Below are 25,545 nucleotides of genomic sequence, written 5' to 3' on the forward strand. Positions count from 1 at the left end.
AGTCAGTATTTAGTAGTTGCACCTTTGGCAGCAACTATAGTCTTGAGTCTGTGTAGATAGGTATTAATCAGCTTTGCACATCTGGACACTACAGTTTTTCAACATTCTTTACAAAACTGCTCAAGCTCTGTTACTTTGCATGGGGTTCATGAGTGGGCAGCCCTTTTCAAGTCCAGCCACACATTCTCAATTGGATTGAGGTCTGAATTCTCAATTGGATTGAAGTGGCCACTCCAGGACATCAACTTTGTTTTTTAGCCACTCTTGTGTAGCTCTGGATTTATGTTTAGGGTCATTGTCTTGCTGGAAAACAAATCTTCTCCCAAGTCAGTTTTCTTGCAGACAGTCAGGTTTTTCTCCAAGACTTCCCTGTATTTTGCTGCATTCATTTTACCCTCTACCTTCTCAAGCCTTCCAGGGCCTGCTGCAGTGAAGCATCCCCACAACATGATGCAGCCATCACCATGTTTCATAGTAGGGGTGGTGTGTTTTTGATAATGTGTAGTGTGTGGCTTACTCCAAATACAGCATTTAGTGTGTTGGCAAAAAAGCTCAATTTTGGTTTCACATGAAATCTTGGCTAGAGTTTGCCAGAAGGCATGTAGGAGACTGAAGTGAGTTTTCTTTTAAACCAGTGGCCACTTTTGCCATTCTCCCATCTCAGCCACTGGAACTTGTAACTCCTCCAGAATTGTCAAAGGTCCCTTTGCACAGTCACTCAGTTTTTGAGAATGGCCTGCTCTCGGCAGATTTATTGTTGAGGCATATTTTTTTTTCATTTCTTGATGACTGACTTAATTGTATTCCAAGGGATATTCAGTGACTTGGAAATTTTCTTGTATTCATCCCCTGACTTGCACTTTTCAATAACCTTTCTGTAGAGTTGCTTGGAGTGTTCTTTTGTCTTCATGGTGTAGTCTTTGGCAGGATACTGACTCACCAGCAGTTGGACCTTCCAGATACAGGCATACTTTTACTACAATCAATTGAAACACTTTGACGACACACAGATTTCCATTTAACTAATTATGTGACTTCTAAGAACGATTGGATGTGCGGTGATGGTTTGTATTGAAGGGGGTGAATATTTGTGCAATCAATTAATTACAAATACAAAACACAATAATTTCGATCACTTTGACATGAAAGTCTTTTTCTATTGATAGGTGTTTTAAAAAAATAAATAAAGCCAAATTACATCCACTGTGTGTAAAACTTCTTGGGGGGGGGGGGGTGAATACTTTTTAAAGGCACTGTCTATGGACTTTAGCAAGACCTTTAACCAGGTCATTCATGGCAGGTAGATCATGTGATCCAGAGGGAATGGGATTGGATTCATAATTGGCTCAATAGTAGAAAGCAAAGTGATGGTTCAGAGTTGTTGCTTTGACTGGAGGCCTGTGTCTACTGATGTGCCACAGGGACAGTGCTGTGACCTTCGTCATTTACGCAAATGATTTGGATGTGAATGTGCGAGGCATAGTGAGCTATTAGGAGAGGTTGGATAAACTAGAACTTTGTTCCCTTGAATGACCAAAATCACAAGGGGCGTGAACAGAGTGAAAGTGCATACTGTTGCCTGCAGGAAGGTGGTGGCAAAAACAAGGCATAGGTTTAGGATCAGAGGCAACAAATTCAAAAGGGACATTAGGGACAGCTTCATGCAAAGGATGGTGTGTTTTGATATGTACTGCTGGAAATACTGATTGAGGAGGGCATATTAGCAACATTTAAAAGCCATCTGTACATGGATAGGAAAGGTTTAGAAGGCTGTGGGCCAAATGCAAGAAAGTGGAACTGGCTCACTGGACAACAGTCAGCATGGATAAGCTGGGTCTAAGGACCTATTTGCTTTTTGTATGACTTGATAATCGGTTGATTGGAGTGTTGTCAACTTGTGATATTAAAGTAATAAGCAACGGTTAGAAGTGTGTTAACTCTTGAATGCACTTGCCATCAATTTGTGGTATGACAGAAACTGACTCTGGTTCTATTGCTTCCTTTACAAAGGCCTAGGATTTTGGAAATGGACAAGGAGGAGAATCGGCGATCTGTTATTTTACCAAAACATCGCAGGAGGAGTGACTGTACCACAGAAAATTACTGGCGAAAGGCACATGATTGTGTGGATGAAGAAGATGATGAGAGTGGTGAAGGTGGAGTAGCAGGTAGTCCAGTCCGAAAAGTAAAAATGCGACGCCACTGATTGGAGAGAGGAGATAAAATTGACTTTAACTTGAAAGCTGAAGGTCAAGAAATGCACTACTCGGTTCTGAAGGGGACAACTCAACAGCAACTTTCAAATTCAAAGAGCAAGTTTTTAAAAAGAAACACTCTTTAAAACAAAAGGATTTTATTAAGCTCCTCAAGGGTGGAAAGTGTCAGGAGATTGCTGTTCTGTTGCAGCCAGGTGGCCTCTGTTTCATTCAACCTTTGTTAGTCGGTAACATTGTATAGCCTATTTTCCCATCTTTTGTTTTATGTATTTAAAACCCGAAATAACTCGTACAGCTCTGTGTTAAAGAAAATTGTTTAAAATATATATTAATTTTTTTTTAAACTACAATTTTTTTTGAAATGAGAAGCAGCCAGAGTATCATGGTATCACATGCGCTTCTTCAAACTTCAGCGCTTCCGTTGTTAGGGTTGCAAGTTTTGGGAAAGTTCCCAAAGTGATGTTAAATGTATTGTTGCAGAGGAACTCTTACTGAGAGCAAATTTTGTTTCCATGTATGGGGAGGGAAAGAAAGCTGCGTGTTGGCTTGTAACAAAGTTGTACAGTTCTAGAAAAGTTTAATGTACGCAAAAGAATGAGTTATGTAAATGAAAATAGGTATTTTATGTAAAAAAAAACAAAAAAACTTTTAATTTGGGTAACTGTCAAAAAAAGTTTGCCTGTCAGCAGGGCCTTTGACCTGGATGCTTGCTTTATCTCTTGTACAAATGCTAAATTTGATTAAATGCAAAGAGCATCACTTTAACTTGAGTGTTATGTCTAAATTCCCTGAAAAAGTAATATGAATAATCTTAAGCAGACTGAATGCAAGAAAACTGCAGATAATAGGAATTTGTAACAACAAAAACAAGGAAATTTTTAGGTCAGGTAGCATCTGTGGCAAGGGAAATGGAAAAATTGTTTTGGGAGATCCTTGCGCTACACATGCATTCCAGCATTGTTTCATTACAGGACTCTTAATTGTGACTCATTCACTTCAACTGGATGTTTTTTTTAAATCACAAACTAAGGTGGTTTCATTCCCTCTTGTTACAGTTAACTTCATATCCTTGGAAATACAATTTGGGATTCTTTTACCTCTGATTCTTAGCTGAATAAAGTCTGTTTTGGTGGCATTGGTTGAGTGCAGAGTGGGGTGTGTGCTTTGTTGGCTCACAGGTGGGGTCCTGCTGATGCTTACTCCTGTTGACCACACGTCTATCCTTTGTATCAGAGTCAAGTTTAATGTCACCAGCATATGTCATGAAATTTGTTAACTTAGCAGCAGTAGAATGCAATACATGAATAAATCTAGGGAAAACTTACAGTAAGTATATATGTACATTAAATAAATTAACAATGGTGCAAAAACAGAAATAATTTTTAAAAGTGAGTTGTTGATGGTTTTAATGTCCATTTAGAAATCAATGGTGGGGGGAAGAAGCTTCCTGGGTGATGGGGATCCTTAATAATGGACACTGCCTTTCTGAGGCACTGCTTCAAGACGTCTTGGATATTATGGAGGTTAGTACCCATGATGGAGCTGACTAATTTTACAACTTTCTGTAGCTTCATTCGATCCTGTGTAGTAGCTGCCCCCCCCCCCCACCCTCCAAACCAGACGGTGATGCAACTCGTCTCCACGGTACATGTGTAGAAGTTATTGAGTATTTAGGTGACAAACTAAATCTTCTCAAACTTCTGATGAAATGTATCTGCTGTCTTGCCTTTATAGCTGCATTGATATGTTGGGACCAGTTTAGATCCTCAGATATTGACACCCAGGAATTTAAAATTGCTCACTCACCCCACATCTGATCCTTCTATGAGGATTGATTCATGTTCTCTCATCTTACCCTTTCTGATGTCCATAATCATCTCTTTAATCTTGCTGATGCTGAGTGCAAGGTTGTTGCTGTGATAACACTCAAATAGCTGGTGTACCTCCCCTCGTGTACACCCTCTTGTCTCCACCTGAGATTCTGCCAATAATGGATGTATCATCAGCAAATTTATAAATGGCATATGATCTATACCAAGCCCCACAGTCATGGATATAGAGAATAGAGCAGTGGCCTAAGCATGCATCCCACTAATTTTTAAACAAATTTCTCAATTTTTAAAATCCTGCTTTTTACGGTAAGAATATTTTCATTGTTCAAAGGTTCAGATGGAATGAAATTGCATAATTTACAGCAGCATTAAATTGTCAAATATTAGAACATTTCACTCACATTGCCTCTTGTTCCATTCCTGTATTTGTAATTTCTAGAGACCCCTCTCTTTTAAAATGGCCTGCTGCATTTTCTGAAAGGCATTTGGGGAATGGGCAATTACTGCTGGCTTTGCCAGTGATGCATTTCTCAGTCCTCTATCTACATTGTGCTCCTGGATGATATTATTAGAAAATAAATATCGTATCACACTACAACATCAAATTTTACCTCAACTTACTTATTTGAGTCTCTTCATCCCGCCACGTTGCTCAGTCAACTTGCTGAGCAGGAATTTTCTCTCAACTATATATCGGGAAAATGAAGTCAATGATCTTTATAAACTACAATCCATTTACCAATAACTGAGCTCCACTCTCCTGGCTGGCTGCCCAAAGCACAACCAGACAGTTTACAATGCATTTTACCTCAACGTTGTGGTGTCTAAAGCTGTGTTAGTATCATCGTACTTAAAACCCTACAGAGAGCAATTTAAAGAATTGTTAGGAAAAAGATGAAATATGAAAGCAAGTTAGTAAGCAATATCCAAGCAGGTAATAAAAGCTTTTTCAAATTAAAAAAAAAAGTGGATATAGCACTGCCAGCAAATGAGGCAGAAGAAAAAATAATGGGGGCCAAGGAAATGGCAGATGAATATTTGTTTGGTTCATCTGCCAGATGAACTGTGGAGGACAATTGTTGTGTGCCACATGTTGAAGGGTGTGAGGGAGGTGAAGTGAGTGCAGTTACTGTTACAAGGGAGAAGGTGCTCAAAAAGCTAAAAAACCCAGGGGTAAGAACTGCACCTTCGGGTTCTGAAAGAGCAATAGCAATCATGGAGGTAATAGTAATGATCTTTCAAAGATAATTGGACTCTGGCATTGTGCCAGAGGACTGGAAAATTGCAAATGTCCCTCCATTCTTTAAGAAAAGGAAGACAACAAAGGAAACTATAAACCAGTTGGACTGACCTCAGTGGTTGGGAAGAAGTTGGAGTCAATTGTTATGGAGTATTTGGTGACACGGGACAAGATAGGATAAAGTCAGTATGGTTTTCTTAAGGGAAAAGCTTGCCTAATGAACCTGTTGGAATTCTTTGAGGAGATTCCATGTAGGATGGTTGAAAGGGATGCAGTTGATGTATATTTGGACTTTCAGAAGGCCATTGACCAGGTGCCACACATGAGGCTGCTTACCAAGTTAAGAGCCCATGGTATGACAGGAAAGATTCTAGCAGGGATAAAGCTTTGGCTGATTGGTAGGAGGCAGTGAGTGAGAATATAACAATCCTTTTCTGGTTGTCTGCCAGTAACTAGTGTTCTGCAGGAGTCTGCGTTGGGACCACTTTTTATGCTGATTTAGATGATGGAATAGCTGGCTTCCTTGCCAAGTTTCTGGATGATATGAAGATTGGTGGAGGGGCAGGTAGTGTTGAGGAAACTGGTAGGCTGCAGATGGACTTGAGAGATTAGCAAATTAAGTACAATGTAGGAAAATGTATGGTCATGCATTTTGGTAGTAGAAATACAAATGTGCAGACTATTTTCTAAATGGGGAGAAAATCCAAAAATCTGAGACATGAAGGGACCTGAGAGTCCTTGTGCAGAACACACTAAAGGTTAGCTTGCAGCTAGAGTCAATAGTGAGGAAGGCAAATGCAATGTTAGCATTCATTTCAAGAGGTCTGGAATACAAGAGCACGGATGTGATGCTGTGGCTTGGTGAGGCCTCATCTTGTGTGAACAGTTTTGGGCTCCTCATCTAAGAAAAGATGTCCTGGCATTGAAGATCCAGAGGAGGTTCACAAGGATGATTCTGGTGATGAAAGGCTTATCATAGGAGGAATGTTTGATAGCTCTGGGTCTGTATTTGCTGGAATTCAGAGGGATGAAGGGGGGGATCTCATTGAAACCTCTCAAAGGTTGAAAGGCCTACACAGAGTAGATGTGGAAAGTATGTTTTCAATGGTGGGGGAGTCTAGGACAAGAGGGCACAGCTTCAGGATTGAGGGGATTCCATTTAAAACAGGCAGAGGAACTTATTTAGCCAGAGGGTGGTGAATTTGTAGAATTTCTTACCACAGGCATCTGTGGAGGCCGGGTTGTTGGGTGTATTAAAACAGAACTTGATTGGACAGGACATCAAAGGTTGCAGGGAATGAGGCTGAGGAGGGGAAAAAGGATCAGCCATGATTGAATGGCAGAACAGATTTGATGGGCCAATAGCCTAATTCTGCTCCTATGTTTTATTGTCATATATCTGTTCAAATTTAGACTTGTCTATTCCTAAATAGATGATACCTTCTTTATCCCTTAGAATTGGCTTTTCAACAAACATTTGACCAGCTTCCCCCTTGGGTCATCCAAGCATTTGCTTGTGTTTTATCAGTACAGTCCTGACGAGTTTGATCATCACCATCATGCTAAGTGACCGAGTTAGTTATGTAATATGGTGATCTGTTACCTAACTAGTGTTGCATACTGTTGTTACGTTACTGCCTTGCTCTTCCATGTATATATTAGCTGAGGAAAGCATTCTATATGCCTTTTAACAACTTAACAGTCTAATACTTAATTTTGCCTTTCTAAATTCAACTTGTTCTTTTGAATCAATTCATTCACCTCCAAAGTTAAACTTGTATTCTTATATTATAAACTTATATTCATTGGTTTTAAAGAGGACAGTGTTAGCAGCATTATAATCTGCTGGCCCTACTTAAAAAACTATGATCAGAAGCTTTGAAATGTTTTCACTTCTGATAGCCTGAGATATACTTCACCTTGGCTTGGTCATTAATCAATGTTGATTCTTAGTAGTTCCTCATCTGCTATGATTATCTCTTCAGTATTTCTTTCTTGGTCTTAACTGCTGTATTGATGTCATCCATGTCTTGTAAAGGCAACCACAAAATATTCATTAAGAATCCTACTTAAAGTTCTGTGCAAAAGTCTCACATACACACACTTGCAAGAAAGTTTGTGAGGTCTCTCTGCAATTACCTGGTTTTCTACATTAATTACTTGTAAAATGTAGTCTGATCTTCATTTAAGTCATAATGATAGACAAATGCAATCTCTATATACTAAAAACACACAGTTCTATTCTTTCTCGTCGATATTGAGTACACCATTTAAACAATCACAGTCTAGGTTCAAACAAGTATGTGAACCTCTGGGGTAATGCCTTCTACAAAGGTTATTTAGAGTCAGGTGTTCCAATCAAGGAGATGAGATTGGAAGCATAGGTTGTAGAGGTGCCCTGCCCTACAAAAAAAGACACACGGTCAGGTTATTGACAGGGCCTGCTCTTCCAAAGAAAGATCTGTTTATGTGCACCATGCCTTGATCAAAGCAACTTTCAGAGGACCTTAGAAAAAGAATTGTGGAGAGGCATGAAGCTGGAAAAGGCTACAAAAGCTTTACTAAAGACCTTGAGTGTTCATCAGTTCACAGTAAGAGGAATTGTCTACAAATGGAGGAAATGTAGTACTCTGGCTACTCTCCCTAGGAGTGGGCATCCTGCAACAATCACACCAAGAGCACAACTTGCAATGCTGAAGGAGGTGAAAAAGAGCCCAATGGTAACAGCCAAAGGCCTGCAGTAATCTCTAGAGCTTATTAAAAGTCTCTTCACATGTCCACTATAAGAAAAACACTGATCAAGAATGCAGTTTGTGGAAGGACACCACAGAGAAAACAACTGCTCTCCAAAAAAAAAGTGACATGTCTGAAGTTTGCCGAAGAGCACCTGGATGTGCAATGACGCTTCTGGGACAATGCTCTGTGGACAGATGAGACAAAAGTTGAACTGCTATGTTTGGAGATAAAAAGGGCTCTGCACACCAACACCAAATCCTCATCCCATCTAAGAAGCATGGAAGGAGCATCATGGTTTGGGGCTGCTTTGCTGCCTCAGGAACTGGACAGCTTGCAATTGTTGAGGAAATAAAATTGTGTCGAGACATTTTACAAGAGAATGCCCTATCTCACCTATGAGTCTTGTCATAAGGAGCTGTAAATTTGTTTGCTTTATTTTGTGGGAATATGTTTACTCTGACCCCTTGAATTTCCTTAAATGCCTCCATTGCTCAAAGTCTGCCTCAAGTTCCTACATACAACCTATTTTTGCTAAATAGTTTCTCAATTCAGTAAAACTGACTGTCTAACATTACTTTGGAAGTCTGGGAAATGGAAGAGAAAAAATAAGGATGCAGGAGCCTTTGGCACACTTGAAGGAACTAGAGTTAGAGATGAGGTGAGTGATATCAGTAAGATGAAGGAAAAGATAAAGGCTTTAACACATGGACATAGTAAGGAGGAGGCCCTTGGAGCTTGCTTCAGCATTCAACAGAATCATAGGTGATCTCATCTTGGCTCAGTTCCACTTTCTTCATTCTCCTCAAGCCCTTAACTCTCCTGAAGAGCAAAGTTTGGTCTATATTTTGGCCTTGCATGTATCCAATGATTCAGTGTTTACTCTGGAATGGAGAATTCCAAGGATTCAATATGGTGGTAAGAATAATGTAGAAAGTTAACGAATAGTGAGCAGAAAGTGCTGTATCTAAGAGGTAAGGGGCAGGACATTATTATGAAGTGAGAAGGAAACTGCTGAGAAGATTGCACAGTTCTGAGAGGAACATAACTTTTTGGGTTGCTAGCCGATTTCTTTAAAGGAAAGTGGTTGATGCCAGAGGAAATTGGAGGAAGTCACCAATCCATGGAGATAGTACCAAGGGCTATCCGAACAAAGAGAAAGAGATCTAATTTTCTATTTGTTATGCCACAGACAGCTTGGGTAGCAGAGCAAGTAGAGTTGCTCTCTTACAGCTCCTGTGACCCGTTCAATGGTAACCTCTGGTGCTATTTGTTACTCCTTCCTGTGGGTACATAGATTTCTCCAGGTCTGCTGGTTTCCTCCCATATCCCAAAAGCACGCACATTGGAAGGCTAATTGGCTACTGTAAATTGCCACTGGTGTGAAGATGAATGGTAGAATCAAGGAGAAATTAATGGGAATGTGGAAGAATAAAATGAGTTAGAATATGATTATTGCTTGGTCTGCATGGATTTAGTGAACCAAAGGGCTTGTTTCTACCCTGGAGGCTGATCCAGAGTCACTTATTCTAACTGCTTTGCATATTTGCACTTATCTGCTTGCCAGATAGCATAAGGGGGCATAGTATATTTAAGATTTTATTATAAATGCTGGTAATATGACATTAAAGTAAAACTGATTATTAAATTGAATCAAATCTTATACTCTGGTGCAAATATCTCTCTGTCTAAAGACCACATTCGGCCTTAATTCTCTTCTCCAACATTGCAGCAAATCTTCCTGTCATGCTCTAGTCTCCCAGTACATATACTCCAATGCCCATGAATCAACATAAATGTACAAGTTTTAGTATTGTTCTACTCTTCCTCGGTCAACAAGACTGTTTGGAACTTCTAGTGAATCTTGTAATTACCAGGCATTTGTACACCTCTTTAACTTTATTGTCCAATCTTGTTTAACAGTCGGTGAATGAGTCTTGAAATGCAGTTATGCTCCCAATTTCCACTCGGCAACATCTTGAAACATCTGTCTAATAAATGAACAGCAAATGCTTGATCAATATATGTTGGCCAGAAAATGTCTGTTCTCCTTTGAATGGTGTCATTGGGATATTGTCTGCAGGACCAAACAAGATTGATTCAGTATCTTTATGTGAACTGTAGACCCATTCATCTGTGCATTGTTCCTTTACACTGGTGGTTCCCATCCTGAGGTCCAAGGATCCCTCAGTTAATGATAGGGATTCATGGCATTAAAAAGACTGGGAACCCCTGCTTTAGACACACTCTGACTTGACATTAAATTGCAAGCCTACATAATGAGTTTTGCAAGAGGCCAGATCCTACTTCAAATAACTTAGCATTTTTCTCCAATTTAGTTCCTTTTTTGTTATCACATTTAATGATTTTCTATATAAAATTTGCCTTTTTATGTAATGCCTATCTTCCCCCCACCCCCCCACCGCCCGCGTATTTATTCGGGAAAATTCGAATTTCTCATTTTTTTGTATCTGGTCTTCTTTCAATTTTGATCCTAATAAAAACTTTTAACTTTAAACAATTTTTAAAATTGCATTTTTAATAGAGGCATTTTAATACCCATAATTCTGTTTGTACTGAGATAATAATGAATTCGTAGTGACTGGCTCTTTACCTTTCCCAGAAACATTCTCCTGAGTTAACCCCAGTCCTAGGTTTTGCGGGAGTTGGTATTGTTACAATTTTGCACCTTTAAAACGTGGTCTGGAGGCTTAAAGAGCAAACATGAGGAAATCTGCAGATGCTGGAAATTCAAACAACACACACAAAATGCTGGTGGAACACAGCAGGCCAGGCAGCATCTATAGGGAGAAGCATTGTCGACGTTTCGGGCCGAGGCCCTTCGTCAGGACTAACTGAAAGGAGAGATACTAAGAGATTTGAAAGTAGTAGGGGGAGGGGGAAATGCAAAATGATAGGAGAAGACCGGAGGGGATGGGACGAAGCTAAGAGCTGGAAAGGTGATTGGCAAAAGTGATACAGAGCTGGAGAAGGGAAAGGATCATGGGACGGGAGGCCTAGGGAGAAAGAAAGGGGGAGGGTGGGAGCACCAGAGGGAGATGGAGAACAGGCAGGGTGATAGGCAGAGAGAAAGAGAAAAAAACAACTAAATATGACAGGGATGGAGTAAGAAGGGGAGACATGGTCTCCTCTACTGTCAAGATGAATCCACACTCAGGTTGGAGGAACAACAACTTATATACCGGCTGGGTAGCCTCCAAACTGATGGTGTGAACATTGACTTCTCTAACTTCCGTTAATGCTCCTCCTCCCATTCTTACCCCATCCCTGTCATATATAGTTGTTTGTTTTTTTCCCCTCTCTCTCTCTCCCTCTCTCTCTGCCCATCACCCTGCCTGTTCTCCATCTCCCTCTGGTGCTCCCCTCCCCCTTTCTTTCTCCTGAGGCCTCCCATCCCATGATCCTTTCCCTTCTCCAGTTCTGTATCACTTTAGCCAATCACCTTTCCAACTCTAAGCTTCATCCCACCCCCTCCGGTCTTCTCCTATCATTTCGCATTTCCTCCTCACCCCACTACTTTCAAATCTCTTAGTATCTCTCCTTTCAGTTAGTCCTGATGAAGGGTCTCAGCCCAAAATGTCGACAGTGCTTCTCCCTCTCGATGCTGCCTGGCCTGCTGTGTTCCACCAGCATTTTGTGTGTGTTGCTGGAGGCTTAAATGTTGATTTCCAGCTGATACCACTAGATGGCAGAAGAGTTAAATGGGAGCCCAGGCAATTACAGCTTTCAGAAAAAAAAGTCAACATTCTTTTAATCTATTATCTAAGTACATATATGTCATCAAACACAACCCTGAGGTTCGTTTTCACACGGACAGTCACAGTAAGTAACAAAGATATACAATAGAATCAATGAAAAAACACACACAAGACGAACAATCCATGTGTAAAACAAAACCAACCACACAAATACAAAAAGAAAATATTTATAATAAATAAATAAGCAGTAAGTATTGAGAACCAGTGAGCCTTAGCATTACAAATTGATGGATGAATTTAGAAACTGAAGCACAACCTATGTATTATTTTCACAAGGCAAAGGAGCATGACTACACAAAATCTCACTACCAAAGAAGGAACCACTGTGACAGATCACAGAAAGCTCCTTCAAAGTTGTAAAAGCTTTGAATAAAATTCTGTGTTGACTATAATATGAAAACTTCACCATGTCAATACAAAAAAATAGAACAGTTGGGAAGATTGGGTTTGACCTCACTGTAACTTTTCTGAAGTAACTGATCTCCGGTGGGAAGCAGTGTTAAATGGGTTCTCTGGTGTTTCACATACAGAAGGTGTTCAGTGCTCATTAGTGCTATGAAATTCTAAACAAAACTCGGCAGAAAACTTAAAGATTCTGATTGAAAATGCCTTCAGTTATGAAAGACAAATTACTATGCTGAGTTTGTGAGTTGGTAGATACAGTGGTAGTACATGTGATTCTCCTGTTACAATAATGGACAGAATATAAAGAATACCTTCGAAGTTTGATCCACATTTTTATGGCTGTTTCCCAGATGTTAGTTTTTCTTTTCTCCCTGATCTATGTGTTACACACCCGAGGCAGTTCTGATGTAGCACCAGACTCAAGTGTATCTTCCCAAGACTTGATAATTATACTGCACTGGCCTGTGTTGTCAAGCCCTTTGTCAACAATCTGTCCTACAAATACTCATCAGCCACAGATCACTGGCTGAGGTCCAAAATGGAATAAAAGTGCCAATACTTAGAGATAGAAACTTGATGTATGCCTGACATAAGCTCTTCTTTTTTTTTGTCTTATTCTATTCTCAATGCACCTTATTATTGAGGGAGCATGGTCACCCTATGCTGAATCTCTCTTATTGTTTATGCTTTTAAATATTGTCCTAGTTCACTTTTTCTTCATCAGTTCACTATCTAGTAAAAGGTGATTTTCATCATTCAAATCTTTATTCCAATGTTATTCTTATTCTTTTCCACAATGATACAAATCAGCACTTCCACATGCGTGCTCTCACACAGATACCAGTACACAGCGATACCGTTAGCAGAGCTGCTGTCTCACAACTCAAGCCACCTGAAGACAATTTTGACCTCCATTTGCAGTCAGTGTGAGGTTTTTTCATTCCACCTATGACTGTGGCTTCCCTCCATCCTCATATAATGACTTCCTCCCACATCCCAAGATGCACGGGTTGATAAGGTAACTGGTTCTTTGCAAGGTCAGTGGCAGAATCTGGGGAAAGTTGGTGAGAAATTAGATAAAATAAAATAAAGCAGTATTTGTTTTACTCAATAATCCCTTCCACCTGCCCTGCTTCATCCTCTAAAACTGACCCTGCTCAGCCCTTTTAGTAGGCTTGCTATATCCTATCTAATTCTCATAAATGTAATTTAGGAATTTTAAGTCTACCTTTTACACTAACTGTATCCCAGTTATTATTAGGATCATTGCCATTTCTCTCTACTAACCATGGCATTTATGCACTTGTAAGAAATCTGATTTTCTGTCTCCCTCAGAGTGTGTGAAGGACTATCATACATGCCAAACAATGTGATTCCCCTTTCTTGTTCATCCCCTCCCTACACTCTCATTTAATGATCTTTCTAGTATAATCCATCTTCAGCATCTCTCTCACTCTTTCATCTAAAAACTCTATAACTAATACCATTGAGATCTGCCCCACATTACATTTCAGTGAAACCTAAAATATTATATGTTAATTTATTTTATTTGGGGTTTTCAGCTTATCTGCTTATTCACTAAACTCCTTGCTTTTGGTAATATAACATTAAGCACAGTCAGACTCCTTTATTTTTGTCTGCTTTCTCTGTAACCTTTGGTTGCTCTGTCTTATAAACTCTGTCACTAATTTTTTGCCTTCCATGTTCATTTTTGCTGTCTCCCTTCTGAAACTTTTCTCAGTTTACTGCCCCTCCACCAATCCATTTGAGGCTTTCCCCAACAACAAACACTGCCAGTGAGGATGTAACCGGAAGATCATTAGAGATCCTGGCCTCTTTAGAACTGGACTCAATGTTCTGAAAATCTAAAATTTTCCTTCTTGCATCATCTCTCTAGCTGCATCATCCTCCCATTTCTGTACTCACTGGCATTCAGAGATTAAAAACTTCTGAGGCACAGCTTCCTAATCTGTTTCCTAACACTTTATGATCTCACCAACCTATGCTGTTAATACCAGTTAGGACCATGATTCTGGATGTTCACTCCAACGTTTTGTATTGACTCACTGTTGGCTTTGACCCTGATAATTATTCCCTTGTTATCTTTCTCCTCCTCTGAAGATCACTTCTTGACCAGATGGGTTTTGATTTGGTGCACAAGTTTCTGCCTGCAGATCTGTGTGTTGGCCTCTAAATTAACAACTAGTACATAGGTGAGTGGTAGATTTGGGGCGGGGGGAGAGAAGGGAAGAGGGACAAGAATAGGTTGATAAGGAACAGTGGAGTGTTTGGTGAGACAGCATAGATCTGATGGGCCAACTAGGTAATGTAAGGAATTATGAATACTCTTTAGAGGCCAATCTGTCCTCCAGGATCTGCTGAGCTATCTTCCTAGTCTTTTTTATTGTTCTAGCACTCATCCAGCCCCTGTCTACCTCCACTCTATTAGCTTATGGAATACTCATTCCCTGAAATGTTAAATCTTTCATTCTCATGGATAGGCTGTAGTCACTCAAGCTCCAAACTCTAAACTCCGCTGCCTCCTCTCCTATACTGTCCATGAGTAAAACAGAACTCATACGTTCATTTCCAGATGAACAGAATTAAAAATCAGAGATGTTGTGCTAGATTTGTTGAGAAATTTGGCGAGATGACATTCTGGTCTCCATGTGATAAAATAGAGGTAGAGTCATTGACAAAGGTATAAAAGTTGAAGGTTATTTTTACACAAAGGGTGGTAAAGTATATGGATTGAGCTGCCAGTTGAAGTGGTTGAGGCAGGTACAATAGCAACTTTTACAAGGCAGTTGTCCATGTTCTTGGATTGGAAAGGTCAAGAAGGATATGAGCTGAATACTGGCAAATGGGGACAAGCTTGGATGCAGCTCTTGGTTGGTATGGGCCAGTTGGTTGAATGGTTCCATGTTTGTGTGTGTGTGTGTGTGTGTGTCTCTCTCTCTTTATATACAGCATATATCTGTTTATATTCACTGTAATAATATTAGAACTGTGAGGTCTTACCAATTAGTAAAGATTGACCAGACTGGAGAACCTGTAAACTTGTTGGAAGTCAGGATATTGTGGGCTACATCAAAAATATCAACCTGTAAGATTGTGGAAACACTTAATCTGGGATGCCAAGGGGAAATGTATGAAAACTTGAGCGAATGTAGTTGTTCACGTTTACAAGAACGGGGGAGCAAATGAAACGTTCGAACCCCAGGAGCTTCTGTGTCTTGATTCGGCATACAATGACACTAATGAATACCATGTGGAATTCATTAGAAATAAAGCTGCAGGAACCATTTGAGCGGAAAGTCATTAATTAACTGAGGAGGAAAGCTGGCCAACGAAGCACTCTTCTGATAAGTAGAACTGGAATCGCCGACGGTCCCGAGGACAGCGACGAGACAGCCGGCTAGCCCGGCCTGTATCTGCAAACCGCTGTGAACTACCTTTCCCAGCATGCAGTGCTCGATAGGGCTGCGCCAGGCGATTGGGAGATACACCATCAGACAGGAGGAGACTGCTTCCAGCGATTGGCCTCGCTGGCTAGATTGTGATGCCAATCAAGCGGGAAGGTCCAATGGCTGTGCTCCTTCTCGAAGGTGGGGTTAACAGTTGCAGAGCCGCCACAAAAGAAGCGGCCGTGGAGCAACGGCGAGCCCTCGGTGTGAGTTGAGCCCTTCTGGCTCGCTTTCCCTGGACCCAGCTGCAGGTCGGCCCGCTCCTGCAGGTAACTCGTGTCTGCCCAGCCTACCGAGGGTCCGAGTCGAGACCATGATGAAATTTCGATTCCGCCGACCGGGCAACGACCCGCAGCGGGAGAAACTCAAATTGGAGCTGTTCGCCTTCAATAAGGTGAGGGGAGATGAGGAGTTGGAGGGGGGAGGGTGGAGGTGAAGGGTAGGAGAGAGAGAGATTGGGGCGGAAGAGGGTGAGGGTGCGAAGAGGAGGTTTGGGTAACTCGAATTGGAGCTGTTCGCCTTCAATAAGGTGAGGGGAGATGAGGAGTTGGAGGGGGGAGGGTGGAGGTGAAGGGTAGGAGAGAGAGAGATTGGGGCGGAAGAGGGTGAGGGTGCGAAGAGGAGGTTTGGGTAACTCGAATTGGAGCTGTTCGCCTTCAATAAGGTGAGGGGAGATGAGGAGTTGGAGGGGGGAGGGTGGAGGTGAAGGGTAGGAGAGAGAGAGATTGGGGCGGAAGAGGGTGAGGGTGCGAAGAGGAGGTTTGGGTAACTCGAATTGGAGCTGTTCGCCTTCAATAAGGTGAGGGGAGATGAGGAGTTGGCGGGGGGAGGGTGGAGGTGAAGGGTAGAAGAGAGAGAGAGAGATTGGGGCGGAAGAGGGTGAGGGTGCGAAGAGGAGGTTTGGGTAACTCGAATTGGAGCTGTTTGCCTTCAATAAGAAGGGGAGTGGGGGAAGGTAAAGAGTAGAGGTGAGAGAAGAGAGGTTGGAGAGGGGTTTGGGGGCAACTCGAATTGGAGCTGTTAGCCTTCAATAAGAAGGGGAGTGGGGGAAGGTAGAGTAGAGGCGAGAGAAGAGAGGTTGGGACAGAAGAGGGGTGGGGTGCGAAGAGGGGTTTTGGTAACTTGAATTGGAGCTGTTAGCCTTCAGTAAGGCGAAGGAAGATTGGGAGTGGGGGAATCGAGAGAAGAGGGATTGGGACAGAAGAGGGAAAGGGTTTGAGTAACTTGAGCTGCAGCTGTTTGTCTTGGAGATAGAAGGGGGAGGTTGGAGAGAGGATGAGATGGTGTACAAATTGTTCCTTATTAGGATTGAGGTGAGTTGGGGATAATGGAGATAAGAAAGGTGTTGGTACAAAGGAGTTAGCCTGGGGTGGGTAAGAGATTATGTAGAGGTCAGTAGAAGGAAGTTTGGGAGGTTAGCGAGGTGGAGGATTGGAAGTGTTGTTTAGCATGTTACCTGGGTGCCAAAATAGAGGGAATGATGTTGCATGGGACTCAATGGACTGGAAGAAGGGAGGAGTGGAGTGTGGTGACATGGAGGATGTGCAGAGAAAATGATTGAAATTTGACTCTGCTCAATGTACCTTGTGTAGGTAAGCTGCTTGTACAGTCTTCATTATTCTAAAGTCACTATTGCCACTAGCATTGGAAAAAACCCCTTTGGTAAAGAGAGAAATGATTGGGTTAAGAGAGATAGTGTTTAAGAACCTGGGTGTTTGGAAAGTTATTTACCTGATTTTGTTTTGCCCTTTTTCTGGGCTTTTTGCCTTCAGAAAGCACATATATTAAAATGATTTACTAAACTGATGGCAACTATGATATGAATTTGATTGGTTCATCATTGCAACTTGCAAAAGAAAGTTACCAAATGCCCTTGCAAACAAGATACAATCTGCAGATGCTGGAAATCTGAGCAACACACAAAATGTTGGAGGAACTCAGCAGGCCAGGCAGCATCTGTGGGGGAGAAAATGCAGTTATGTTTCAGCCAAAACCCTTCAATAACGGATTTTTTTTCCCATAGATGCTGCCTGGTCTGCTCAGTTCCTCCAGCATTTTGTGTGTGTTAACAAATCCCCTTTTACACTTTTCAAATTTTGTCACTGCAATAGTGGAAAGACATTGGGCTAAAATTATTGTCAATGTGCACATGTAAAGTATTCTGATTTTTTTTTTCTGAGTTCTCCTTGGATTTCAGAGCAGGATTTCTGCATTGCCATATCCTATTATTTCCCTCCTATTTGCATGGGCATAAACTCTGGAATTCCTTACAATAAATTTCTGACCAAGCTGATTCTTGTGGCTCAAGTGCCAAGTTTTGTGATAAGGAACCAAATGATGATTTGTATTTTTAAAGCACTATATGTGTGCTAGTTATTGTAAAGAGTATTTTTTACACTGAATAGATCATAACTACAGTTATTTCCATCCCCGTAGACAGTCGAACATGGATTTCCAAATCAGCCTAGCTCTTTGGCACATGATCCGAAACTCCGGCTAATGGCCATTGCAACCAAATCAGGATCTTTGAAAATGTATCCTTTTTATAAAATAATCCTTGTCTGGGGTGTTGCTGATGCTTGTGTAGGTAAGTATTTTGTGTTTTTTTTTGGAAGCGCTTCATTAAGTAGCAAACGTGTTGGTAGTTTAGAAATTCAGGTGCTTTCTATGCATTATGCACAAGGCATCTGACTTTATTACCATGACAACATGTTATGGAAGATGAGTGGCACACTTCAGAATTTTGGATTTTATTGTCAATTTATTTTAGTTTGGTTGTGTTTGATTCCTTTGCTTTTTCCAACATGTTCACCTTCAATTAAATGAAATCTCCAGAAAGAATGGCATTAAAATTTGACAATTTTCCCTTTTTCATTGCCTATTGATTGCAGCAGTGTAAAGCAATTCTTCCTATATAAGGTGATCCAGTAAATTTGGTGAATGGGGAATGCCTGCCATTTGGGTATAAACTTTTAGACTCTAACATCATGTTTGTAATCTGATGTCTAAGAATATAATACTTTGCACTGTCTTGTATTTATTGCATTTTAAATTGTTGAATCAGATTGGAGATTCTTTTGGGTGCATCTTTTCTATCCCGCAGTATGTCCTCTAGAAGAGGGAGCAGGAAGAATGATTTAGAACTTGGATTTAATTCCCACCTCCCCTGCACTCTACTGCAAAGGAAGAAGATTATAAATTTGCTTTGATTGCTGCTAGCAAGTGTGTAGAGGCATTCTTATTTCCGTGTGTTCAATTATGTTTGAGTTTACCATAGTATTTAACCAAAACGTGTAGTTGAACCCTGTCTGGTTTAAGACGGTTGGGAATGGGAGAGTTGCAAGTGACAATGCTTGCTGGAAGAGTGCCACTGTGTCTGTGGTAGTGTCTATGCTGGGATGATATTGGTGGATTGCTGTCTGTCGTGGTTCTGGTAGCTGAGACTTGCCTATGCAGTAGTTACTGATGTGGTCACTGACCTCTGTTCATGCAAGAGCCTAAGTAACAGTGCAGTTAAATCATAACATCCTGTTCAAGGTGAAGTTACAGTAAATGTTTAGAACAGTTTAATTTCAGGTTTCCCTTTAACAATGATGAATTATTCAAGCTTAAACAAATTGACTTGTTTGCAGTGAACTGATTGGGTGAAAGGATATTTGCCCTAAAAACAGTTGCAATATATGCATGCAGTGCAAGTCAAGGCAGCAATTTGGGTAAATGCCCCAACCATAGTGAGACAATGGTTCAATGTTTTTTCTAGAGATCACCACTGTAGAGACCAAGCAGAAGAGACGGTATGTAATGTTCAAATAGTCTTGTTGGCAATTCTGAGTTCTAATTCCTGAAATTCTTTTGACAATGTATAGAATTGAAAATGCAGTCAGCAATTGTTTCATGTTAAGCTTACCACTTGGTGCCAATATCAATAGGGCCTGGAGTACAAAAGTGAGACAAGCTTCGTAAATCAAACATGCCTGCATGCATACTTTAAAGATCTTTATTGCAAATGGATATATTGGATTGCTGTTTATTGGCTAACAGTGTTGTCAAGAAGTTGAAGGTGGGATATATACCCAACAGCAACCTGAGCCATTTATGGTACAGCAAATTCACTTGGAAAACAGTTTCCTTGAAGAGCAGAGGAAAGGGAAATCTCTGCTTGTATTTCCTAAATGAGTGGTGACTAGTTGTATGTAAATAAAGCATAAAATCAATCTTTTTTTCATTTGCAAGCTTGATTGGTAAAGATGTTGCTCAGTTATTTCTATCCTGGCTGTGGTATAGATGCTATTTGCAGTTTGAGTTTGACGAGCAAGAGATCTCATGCTACTTACCAAGCTAATAATTTGGCCTTGATCTCAAGGGAGTATAGACAAAAGAAGGTTCCTCAATTATGAAATAAACGTCTGACCTCCAAGACACTTGACATTCCCTTTATTACATTGTTTGATACTGTTATTGAAGATTACATAAATGTTAGAATAGCAATTTGTAATCTTGCTGGGATTCAGATTAGTTCCCCTGGATCACTGATCCAAACCTCTAAATGCCAGTTCAGTAACTGTAGAGGGAAAATTGATTTTTTTTTGTTCCTCTATGAAATAAAGATAGAGCAAGCAATATGTCCTAAGAGTCTTCAGGACTTAAATAGCAGTGGAAAGAAGGTGGATGGGGGACTGGAGAACAAATTTGATTGCATTTGCATAGATGTAATGTGGAGGAATTTATCCTAAAATTAACTTATTGCTGTCTGCACAATGCTTCCTGGTGACTTGCTCTAAATAAGCAATATTTCACAGCTGACCCAGCTTTGCTTTGGTTTTAGTTCTCTCTCCTAGCAAAGAGTCTTTTTAATGTAAGATGTGTCAGATGGGGGGAAATGGTTTGGCTTTTATAGCGTGACTGCTCAATAGAGCAGTGCAAAGGGCCCCTTTGTTAGTTTAAAAAAAAACCTTGTGTCTGTGGTATTGTTGGGATCTGCCTGGGAGAATGACTTGAACTGCACATCAGCGCACAAACTCTGCATTGCTGGACAAAGGATGGGCATGCTGACCCTTCAAAGCAGTCCACAATCTTTCTCTTTAGTTTGATGTTTGTGACTGCAGCAATATTGTTTTGTGACCATTTGTTGTAATGTTTAATTTCTTGCACCTGTTTGTGCCCTTTCCTTTCAGGAATTGATGCTGTTTTCCTGATTGGCTGTGCGAATAATGTTGAACTCTGATCTTGGTTGTATTTTCTTTTGAGGGTTGTTACTTCTAAGTACAGGCAGTGAATCTGCTTTCCATCTCTTCCTATCGTCCAACTTTTCTAATCTCTTCCCACTTCACTATTGTATTGAAACCCTGCTAGATGTTACCTCCCATTTCTTGTTGAGCATTAACTTCATTCCCTATGTAAACCTTATTTGGGTCAATCCTGATAGATGATTTCGGCCTGAAAAGTCGAGTGTTAATTCCCCCTGCATTGATGCTGCTTGACCTGCTGAATTACTCCAGCATTTTGTGTATGAACCTGCTAACTCCTGCGACCAAGGAAGAGATCTGAAACAGTGCTAGCTGTTCAATATTGTTGTTCCATTTGCTTCTGAGCATCAGAAGATGCAACTTTCAGTGCTGCCTGATTCCACCCATTCTTCAATTCGTCTACATCCTTAAGATTTTAGACACGACTGCACCATTGTACTGCTAGCCAGCATCCAGAATCTTGTCCATACCATATAAAATACTACCCTAAGGCCATTTGTCCAAATTCTCGTGATGTTGGCTAATTCCGTCAGAATGAAATCTCCTGCCACCAATACCTTTTGTGTCTAGAGAAATGCACATCTCCTTATTAAACTTATTCAACTTCTTGTGACAAAGAATTCCTCATGTTGACCACTGAGTGAAAAAAAAATTCTCATTTCCAGTTCTAACCATATTGCCCAAAACACTGATATTTTGGCTCTTCATTTTAGATCATCGTCAGTACCAGAGAAAGTATCCTCCACTCACCCCACCCTAGTCCAATCTGACCAGCCCTGTCAACATTTTTAAATCAGATTTTCTCACTTTCTTTTAAACTCAAGTAGGTACAAACACCATTGACCCAATCTCTTGTATTGTTCCAGAAATCAGTCTAGTAAGCGTTAATGCATCCACTCAGCCAACAGTATCTTTCAGATAAGGAAACAGACACTGCACACAATATTCCAGATCATTGTGTATGGTCTGAGCAGAGTCCTGTACACAATCTCATGTAATGCGGGTGAGCATAACTGCTACCTTAGTTGTGTGCTGAAGCTGTGTGTTTGCTTTCAGAAGCTGGTATACCAAAATTCAGAGTACTTTTATTATATATCATATACAACCTTGAATTTCTTCTTGCAGGTAGCCACAGAAACAAAGGACTACCAAACACTGCATGCTCATTTTCTGATTTCACAATCTCATCCACTTCTGTCACTGGGAAACATAAATCACCTTTTGTTTCCCTCATCAAAATCATCAATGTATGTCATGAAGATCTGGGACCAAAGTTCTGATACCTTGGTACCTCTGTAGTCACTGTCTATTTCCCTTTGGTTCTTCCTGTTTCTAACCTATCAATCAGTTCTCAATTTATGTGAGTACATTTCCACTTGCACCCAGTGCTTTAATGTTGCAATCTAATCTCTTTGAGAGACTTTATCAAATTCCTTTTGAGCATCAGATGGAACATATCCACTGATCTCCCTTGTTTGTTTTACCAGTTACTTTATCAAAAAAAAAACATTTGTCAAATGCTGTTTCCTTTTAATAACCCTCAAACCCTGTTGATAGTTTCTAACTATGCTGTTAGTATGCCCTTTAATATCTGGAGTTTAATATTTTCCCTACTCATGTTAGTGTCTCTAGTTGTTTTTGCTCCTTCTTCCCTTTTTCAAATAATAGAGATACATTTGCTACCCTCTAATCTGCTGGAACAGTTTCATAATCTGCAGGATCGTGGATGATGATGATCAACATATCCTTTTGTTTCTATGACTACCAATATTGGGTACTCTGGATGCAGATTTTCGGGCCATGGGTATCTGCTTTTGGTAATAATCTCCAGCACTTTAACCACCTTCTAATTCCTTGTTTTTTTATTGGACTCCCTGGTTTCTTGGCATTTCTGTGAAGGTAATTGTCCTTTTTTTGTTTGAAGAATGAAGGCAGAATATTTCTTGGGGTCCTCTTGTAAAGCACAGGTGTGCCTTTCAGACCACTAAACTTGTGCCAATGGTTTTGCCCATCTACGCTAACTGTAAATGGACAGAAAGGTTACATTAGGTCCATATTCTTCTTTGTCTTGCCTGTCTTTCTAAATGTCTCTTGAACGCAGTGATTGTATCTGATTCCAGTGATTTCAATACTGATATACAGTTGTTGAAGATGCTATTGTCTGACTGTGAATTCCTGATATCAGGCACTTTTTAATTAAAAAAATCTTTCCTTTATAATTCTCTTTAAAACTCCTCACTGTAAACTTGTGCCCTCTTGTTTTTGATTTCCTTTGGCTTTGGAAAAGATTCTATCTGCATTTTTAACTTTGTATACTTCTATCTCTCATGGGTAGTTTTTTTTTCCCAGAGTAAACAAACCTAACCTGTCCATTATCTTTTCATAACTGGAATCCTCCAAGCAACAGCCTGGTGAATTCCTCACTCTATTCAGCACTACTGCATCCTTCCTTGAGTGTGGCAATCAAAACTGCCCACATTACTGTGGTAACCAAATGCCTTTCTTCACTGTCTATTGAACTGGGTTGCTATTTCCAGGGAACTCTGGACTTGAATCCTAAAGTTCTTCTGTCCAACATTTCTTCTTGCCCTAACACTTGCAGTATATGTTTACATCCCGAAGTACAGCACTTTGTTGTGAGAATTAAATTGTATCTGCCAGTGCCCCACCTAACTTTCCAATCTGCCTTGCTGCAGTATTGGACAACAATCCATAACATTACCAACTTTCTTGTATTCTACAAACTTGCCATTTATACCTCCTACATCTGAGTTGGTGATAAATATCACAAGTAATGAGGTGGTCACAGGCTTGCAATCAGAGCGGAATCCTTCCATCTTTGTGTTTTGTCTTCTAATGCCAATCCAGTTTTGAATCCAAGGTAAATGCATTTTGTAGCAGTGCAAAGTCCTGATGTACGTTTCACTTTGTAATTCAAGCTTCTGTTAATTCTTATTCCCCTCCCCCCTCCCATGGGTGTCTTGTGGACTGCTAAAGCTGTATGCTTTCTTGCCGTTTTTGTTTCTCATTATAGTTTCTCCTATCTTTGCTTGTAATGCACCTATGTTAATCATCAGTAATTCACCAAGTGCCATTAACCTGTTTCCTTTACTGTTTAACTTGCCTGAGTTCCTAGTAACAAACAATAGTGTTGTCTCCAATTGTAGAAGGGTTTTATCTGTGTGCTTCTCAAGTTTAGATCTTTGGGGCAATTAAAAATTGGGGAAGCAAGAAAGTTTGTGGGTGTGCATTTTGATGCAGAAAGGCCCTGCGGAAATATAGATTAATTGAATGGGCAAGGATGTGGCAGAGACAGATGTGGAAAAGCTTGTCCTGGGGGTGGGGAACAACCAACTGAAGAGAGGGTTACTTAAAATTAGAAACCTCCATATTCGCTGCATTGGGTTGTAGACAATCTAAGCAGAATGAGGTTGCTCTGACAGTTTGGGTTTGGCCTCATCCTGGCCAGAGCGAAGGCTGATGGGCATGGTGGTCATTGCAAGCTCCTCGTCCTGGTGATTTTTTTGTTTGGGGGGGGCAAGATGTGTTTGAAGTAAGATGTGATCTGGCACTGGCTTTAATGCTAAAGTGTACTCCAGTAAGGTGGATAACGATGATGTGCTGTTTAAGAGCTATTCCTGTATGGGAGGGAACAAAATGCATTTGTATTGTGGGCAGTTAATGTGATGCAAATCTATTTGTGTTATTTTGCCTCTTAATGATGGGGAAATGCTAAAGAATACAAAGAAAGGGCCCTTTGAAGCACTTGCTGTTATCTGCCAAGTAGTATGTGTTTGGCACTAGGCTGCAGAGTGAATTGTTAGGAAGTAGGTCAAGCTAATTGTGGACTGTGGAATTAATGATTTGCGTTGTGGTGCTGCTTTTGGCTTTGATTAAATGTGCAAGTATGTGGTCCGTTGTTGAAATTGGGAATAGCTCCATGTGGCATTCCCATCATTTGGTGACATTAATTGTGAATGTTGTACTTATCCATAAAAATAACCATGTAGCTGAATTCTAAATGTTCAACCATGGGTTGTTCCATCTTTATTCCTTTTGAATTCTGGAGCCTCATTCGTGTCTCATAATTACTGAATAGCCAAGAACTGGGAAAATAATTGCCAAAGTAGCACTAGGTTCCTATAATTCCTGCAGGATTTTGTGTTTTATTTTGTAGCACGTTGGGGTAATATTTAACACTGCTGAAGTCAAAATTCCAGAATTATAAAATTCTACTCCTATGCTCCCCTTAAACATCTAAGTAATGAACTTTCTGTAACTGCTGACAGGTAGTAATACTGAATGGGTCAGAGGTCTAAATAGTTGAGATTACAGCTCTGACATTTAGTGCTGCTGAGTACTTGCCTTATGTGCACTTTCCCCATTCTGACAAAGAATCTGTGATCACAAACGTACCTGTTTATCTTTCCAGAGGTACTGCCTGACTTGTTAGTATTCCCAGCACCTACCATTTAAAATTTTATTTTGACTTTCATGGAGATTAAATGTTTAATAGTTGGTGTAACTGTGGGTCTATTTTGGCAAGTGACCTCTTATCTGGTAGGTACAAAATCTTGCTATGCAGAACAAAATGCATTCTTTATTGAAGTAATGTTGGAGATGCTCA

At 40.4% G+C, this 25,545-nt stretch overlaps 2 protein-coding genes across 2 annotated transcripts in view; both read left to right on the forward strand.

Moving 5' to 3' along the window:
* The window catches only part of alkbh5 (alkB homolog 5, RNA demethylase), a 29,043-nt gene extending 26,062 nt beyond the window's left edge, over window positions 1-2,981 (forward strand). The window contains exon 4 of the mRNA XM_059979667.1: window positions 2,011-2,981. Within this exon, the coding sequence (XP_059835650.1) occupies window positions 2,011-2,206 (196 nt within the window). The 3' untranslated portion in view covers window positions 2,207-2,981. The remainder of the gene's footprint in view (window positions 1-2,010) is intronic.
* Window positions 2,982-15,833: 12,852 nt separating this feature from the next.
* Window positions 15,834-25,545, forward strand: part of llgl1 (LLGL scribble cell polarity complex component 1) — a 92,994-nt gene continuing 83,282 nt past the window's right edge. The window contains exons 1-2 of the mRNA XM_059979672.1: window positions 15,834-16,066; window positions 18,109-18,206. Coding sequence (XP_059835655.1) covers window positions 15,986-16,066; window positions 18,109-18,206 — 179 coding nt within the window. The 5' untranslated portion in view covers window positions 15,834-15,985. The remainder of the gene's footprint in view (window positions 16,067-18,108; window positions 18,207-25,545) is intronic.

This window comes from Hypanus sabinus, chromosome 9 (assembly GCF_030144855.1).
Source record: "Hypanus sabinus isolate sHypSab1 chromosome 9, sHypSab1.hap1, whole genome shotgun sequence".
NCBI classification, from domain to species: Eukaryota; Metazoa; Chordata; class Chondrichthyes; order Myliobatiformes; family Dasyatidae; genus Hypanus; species Hypanus sabinus.